Raw genomic sequence first — 5,779 nt, forward strand, 5'->3', positions numbered from 1 at the left:
GCCACCATGAAGAGTTCAGATTCTTCTACACGGTCTTACACATTGTACACCGTCAACGAAGTCAAGAACAAGAGTGGGAACTGGTTAGGCCGCAACAAGAATGAACATCCATTTGTACATACAACAATTGGTCATATAAAGACTGTTACTTCTTCAACCTCAGACTCATCAATCCACAAATCAGAATCTGTTCTGTTCGGTCCTTCAACCAACGAGGAGCTTGCAGCAATTGTTCAGACAAGAAACATGAGTCAGAGACATAGCAAAACTACAATTATACTCCCAAGTGGAGTTCACACATTGCCTAAAGACAGTAACGATGCCCCTTTACCGTTGATTGAGCGGTGGAAGTCAGGTGGAGCATGCGACTGCGGTGGTTGGGACATCGGTTGTAAGCTCCGTGTCATCTCTAATGATCATTCAAAGTCTCACACTTTCTCCTCAAGCTTTCAACTTTTTGATCAGGTAAACTAACTCGTTCTGTTTAAGCACACTTTTGATGAGTTTTGAGACATCTTTAACATCTGATTGAGTTTCTCCACAGGAAAGAGACGAGCCAGCATTCAAAATAGTTAGCCACGGCGATGAACTCCACTCGGTTGAGTTCGGCTCATCGATCTCTCTTTTGGAAGCGTTCTTTATCTCGTTGGCTGTGACCAGTCATCAGAGTTGGTGTCAGAAGGAGGAAGAAGAAGCAGCAGTTTTGATCGGAGATGGTCTGTTAAAGAGAGAAACACCGGCGAAATACGCAACAAACCCACCGGTTTCTCCAATCGGTCGGGTCTAGAGGCAGAGAAGAAGCTTACTGGGCTAGACTGTGTTGGATCTGATGTGGGCTGGGCTTTAATATAATTGTAATTAACAGTTTATATATATGACATAATTAATCGTTTTAGAATTTGTGCAATGTACAAAATAGTGTAATGCATTTATGAATCATATATAAGTTAGGGTTTTGCTTGCATATATTACCATAAATAATACCTTGGCATTTTTAATATAAAAATAAGTCCCTACTATTTATATATTTCCTAAACTACTTTTTATCCTAGGTTCAAAATCAGGAACATTGTTGGAAAAAACTTTTCAATTGAAGACGTTTTTACGGTTGGATTAAAAATCATTTGGTATATATATATATATTTTTTTTTTGACAAAAAAATCATTTGGTATTTAAATAAAGTTATTTATGAGAAAAGGAATTGAGGATAGATAGACAAGTGAGGGAGCATGTGAGGAGGATTCAATAAAACTGTATTTGTCAATTGACAGACATGCTTCGCTGCTTTACCCTACGTACCCACATGCTTCTTCTCCATAATCATAGTAATATTTACTTAATTTAATTAGAAACCTTTGTATGTAGTATTGTTTAAACGTTGCAAATTGGCCACTTACTAATCTCTAATTACCCCCCGACATCACCTTCGAAATTTTAAAATAAAGCGTTAATAACGGCTGGTGGGTTCATCATCTCGTGACCACTGACTACTACTTTTTTAGTGTTTTTTTTTTACTGAACCAGCAAAAAGCTCTTTATCAGAATTTTGAAAATTTTATAATATTGAACTTGTTTCCTCCTATTTCGAATCATCTATATTTCCAATCATAATTGATTACACTAGATTAATGTTGTTTCTCCAATTTTGTATAAGTATTCCCAAACTTTTATCATATCGTTTTAGAACAAAATTAAACACAGGGTGGAACTGGTAAGACTATTTTTCTTGTTAATAAACATGTATACGTTAAGAAAACGGCATGAAACTAGCTAGCTAGACTCATTGTGATGTCGACAGTTTTATTTAGAGTAGATACCGAGCCAAACGATTGTAAGAATAGATAATGACAACAAGATTAAGGCTAAAGAAGGTGCGAGGATTGTGTTGTGTCGGACCAAAAATGGCCAAAATGTTACCACCCATCCTAAGAAAAAACCAAGTGATGGGTAACTAACTTGCACACCAAAACTTAATGGGTTCATATTTGACTTTTAATATATTTTTGATATTTTTCCTAAGGAGACTTTTATGACTTTTCTTTCACTACTTATAGCCACCATTTCCATTTCTGCATATACTTTTCATTATTTGATTAAATTATTATTATTATTTTTTTTTACAAAAGACAAATAAAAATTCACTTAAATATCTGAATTTTGAAACCATTTAAAATTTATATACAATGGCTAAACCATACTTGAAATACTAGTCAACATGCATGAAGAAGATTGGTTTTATTTCCATGAAGTATCTCTACACTATTATTATATACCATGAATTATTTCATTTACTGTTACATAACTTGATATAAATGTATTAGTATGCAATCTATATTTTTAAAATTGGCAATTGTTTATAGATTCATTAAAATTTCATTGCAAAAATCACTACCTAACACCTAAAATTTACAGAAAATACAATTTCAACCAGTCACTCTCTAAAATTGGTATATATATAAAAAAAAATCGTAGCTCATAACAGCTATAGTATCATTATTCAACATGTGATAAATAAATACTGATAATTAATATTGGAAAATGTTAGATATTTAAAATAAATATAAAAAAAACACAACAAAAATTACGAATTTTACTATAAAAGAAACTTTATTTTTCCTCTGTACAAATATATTTCTCTAAATAAATTATTCTTTGGGGTTTGAATTTTGATAATTTTTGTTTTGGTATTTTAATGTAAGTTTTAATAATTTTCAATTCAACCGTTTCTCCGTGTTGAACTCTCTTCTCTCTCTCTCGGTGGCCTTTTTAATGAAATTGGCTTCTTCATTTCTCAGATTCTGCTAAAGGAATTGGCTTTTCTTACTTCAAAAGTCTTTTTTATTATAATCATCTTCTTTAAGCTCTTCCTTTTTATTTAATTTTCCGACGTCGATCTCTCTGTTTAATTTGTATTCTTTCGTTACCTCTCTTCTTCTTCTCAGATCTTGGATTTGACCATCTAGATCGTTGACCTCCTCGAGGTTGTGTTCGTATAGAGGCTTCACCAAAAAAAAAAAAAAAAAAAACCCGACNTTTTCCGGCGAAAAGCTCGAGACTTTAGAGTTTCTTAAAAGGTTTTCAATTTGGTGTTTTGGTTTTTGGGAGGGGGTTGATGATGTTGACCCAATTTGTTGGGTTGTGAAAAGTACTTAAATGGAATGGAACTGATTGTCACAAGACAAGAACAAGAACATCATCAACAAACAAGAATAAGATGACGCTTTACATTCGTCGTGAATCTTCCAAGGTTCTTTGAATTTTTTTTCTCTCTCTCCTAATTCCAAATCCTGCGTTTTTTTTGGTTGTTGAGATGTTTTGGGTTGATTTGTCTTTGTTGTTTTTTGAATAGCTATGGAAGAGATTTTGCTGTGAGATAACGACGGAGATTGGTCTTCTTGCTGAGAACTGGAAGTATCTTCTTGCTGGTCTCATCTGTCAGGTTTTACATCTTTAAAGTTCTGAACTTTGATATTATAATATGAGATTCACTCACTTTTTAAATCTCTTTAGAGCTTTTTTTTTCCTGGTTAGAGTCAGATTAGTTGGATCGATAGTTCTTATGCTTAGTGTTTTAATGATGGATGATTTGTGTTTCTTTTTAGTTTGAAGCCTGAAATAGAAAACGTAGGATACTGTAAACTGTCATCATAGTTTTGATATACATAGTAACTTTTGAGAGAAAGCATATGTGTCTTGGGTTTCGTTTTGAGTTGAACAATGTATTTATTTCACCTTTTTGAGTTTTTTACTTATTTCGTATGGTGCAGTACATTCATGGTTTAGCTGCTAAAGGAGTTCATTATATTCATCGCCCAGGACCAACTCTTCAGGATCTTGGGTTCTTTCTTCTTCCGGTTTGTCTCTTTAGATATATCAGCTATAATGCTCAGTTCTGCTGACTTCACTATTCATCGGATCAGAATAGATGTCTTATATTGCTTTGGTTTCCATTGTATAGGAGCTTGGTCAAGAGAGAAGCTACATAAGTGAGACTGTGTTCACTAGTGTTTTTGTTTCGTTTTTCCTGGTGAGTCTTTCGATCTTTTGATAGTCCTCAGTATTCTAAGATTTTTGTACTATTGGCTCTCTTTTCTGGATATATGTTCTGATTAATAGCTGAATCAGACCAGCCATTACATTATTACATTTTGATATCTAACACTCCTTGAGCCTCTCTTACAGTGGACTTTTCATCCATTCATTCTGAAAACCAAAAAGATATACACCGTGTTGATATGGTGCAGAGTTCTTGCATTCTTAGTTGTAAGTGCCCTGCCTTTCTGTTTACTTGCTGAGTTACTTACTTTGTCTTGTTTATATTAAAGTTTGTCGATGTTTCTGTTTCCAGGCCTGCCAGTTTCTCCGTGTTATAACTTTCTATTCGACTCAGCTTCCTGGTCCTAACTATCACTGTCGCGAGGTAAATCAACTGAGAGATAGTTACACAATGTCATATCTGTCTAGCCGGTTAAGCTTAATCTTAAGCTTAATCTTTCCCACTGTTTTCTACAGGGCTCTAAAGTTTCCACGTTGCCATGGCCCAAAACCGCTCTTGAGGTGCTAGAGATTAACCGTGAGTAATCATACATATATCTCTTTCCCCAGTCTCAGATTGTGTTCACACGCATTTCTTTGTTTGCTTTAATAATGTTCTCATGTGACGACTCTGATCTCATCAGCTCATGGGGTGATGTACGGATGCGGAGACCTGATTTTCTCTTCGCATATGATATTCACGCTAGTCTTTGTCCGCACTTACCAGAAATACGGCACTAAAAGGTAAAACTTTCTTTGGCAACATCTTAAAAAAGGTTCTCTGTGAATCACTCTTTTGTTGATGCTATATCCTCATCAGGTTCATAAAGCTGTTTGGGTGGCTCATTGCAATCGTGCAGAGCCTCTTGATCATTGCATCTCGTAAACATTACAGTGTCGATGTCGTTGTTGCATGGTATGTTTTACATTACTATCACACAAGAATTGACCCCAAACAACAAAATGTCACTGAAATATTTATTGACTTGGTTGGTTGTGTTGATTCTTCCCCTGTAGGTATACTGTGAATTTGGTGGTGTTCTGTATAGACAAGAAGTTGCCAGGTTTGATCTCAGCAAAAACCTTTCTTCACTGACTGAAATCCAACAGTATATGTATTATTTTTCTGATCTTTCTCAAACGTGCATACAACAGAGTTACCAGATCGGACAGCTGTGTTGCTCCCAGTAATCTCAAAAGAGAGAACCAAAGAAGAGAACCACAAGCTGTTGAATGGGAACGGTGTTGATCCTGCTGATTGGGTAAGCATCTGATGAATCTGTGTTTGTTCTCCTTATCAACCTGAACACATCACATAGTTTGATGATCTTAAACGTTTTTTTTAGCGGCCGAGGGCTCAGGTGAACGGGAAGATTGACAGCAACGGCGTTCACACCGATAACTCAATGAATGACGCATGAAGCTTGCACTGAACTTGGAAAGACATTGTGGTCTTTTGATTTTCGATGATTTATAGAATATGGATCATGTCCTGTGAGTGGGGTTAAAATTTTGTTTTTTTTTGTTGTTGTTGTTGTTGTTTAAGAAAGAACAATGGTAATGGTGTTACCCTCTCCTAAAAAGTAGAGTTTTAATCAGTGGAAACAACTTTCAACTTTGCATAGAATTCAATCATCGTCGACCAATAAACCCATATTTATTAGACTGTGCTTCTCCCGTTTTCTGTCACACCTCGCATTGTGATTATCTTCCTCGCCAAACTTTTTTTTTTTTTTTTTGGTT

At 35.1% G+C, this 5,779-nt stretch overlaps 2 protein-coding genes across 2 annotated transcripts; both read left to right on the forward strand.

The window, feature by feature from the left end:
* LOC109132713 lies at window positions 7–964 on the forward strand. The gene is made up of 2 exons (XM_019244947.1): window positions 7–465; window positions 545–964. Exons 1-2 carry the CDS (start codon window positions 7–9, stop codon window positions 785–787), a joined length of 702 nt encoding a protein of 233 aa, XP_019100492.1. The 3' UTR covers window positions 788–964.
* On the forward strand, window positions 2,717–5,663 carry LOC104782221 (phosphatidylinositol:ceramide inositolphosphotransferase 2-like). The gene is made up of 12 exons (XM_010507093.2): window positions 2,717–3,248; window positions 3,351–3,440; window positions 3,769–3,855; window positions 3,960–4,028; window positions 4,184–4,264; window positions 4,350–4,421; window positions 4,514–4,574; window positions 4,681–4,780; window positions 4,857–4,952; window positions 5,054–5,100; window positions 5,192–5,298; window positions 5,383–5,663. Exons 1-12 carry the CDS (start codon window positions 3,216–3,218, stop codon window positions 5,455–5,457), a joined length of 918 nt encoding a protein of 305 aa, XP_010505395.1. The 5' UTR covers window positions 2,717–3,215; the 3' UTR covers window positions 5,458–5,663.

The sequence above is a fragment of the Camelina sativa genome, chromosome 4, assembly GCF_000633955.1.
Source record: "Camelina sativa cultivar DH55 chromosome 4, Cs, whole genome shotgun sequence".
Lineage (NCBI taxonomy): Eukaryota > Viridiplantae > Streptophyta > Magnoliopsida > Brassicales > Brassicaceae > Camelina > Camelina sativa.

Coding starts and splice junctions, on each gene's coding strand:
- LOC109132713 (XM_019244947.1), top strand. CDS start 7: ATGAAGAGTTCAGATTCTTCTACACGGTCTTACACATTGTACACCGTC. Junction 466..544: donor GCTTTCAACTTTTTGATCAG/GTAAACTAACTC, acceptor GTTTCTCCACAG/GAAAGAGACGAGCCAGCATT.
- LOC104782221 (XM_010507093.2), top strand. CDS start 3,216: ATGACGCTTTACATTCGTCGTGAATCTTCCAAG. Junction 3,441..3,768: donor TTGCTGGTCTCATCTGTCAG/GTTTTACATCTT, acceptor CGTATGGTGCAG/TACATTCATGGTTTAGCTGC. Junction 5,101..5,191: donor TATAGACAAGAAGTTGCCAG/GTTTGATCTCAG, acceptor TGCATACAACAG/AGTTACCAGATCGGACAGCT.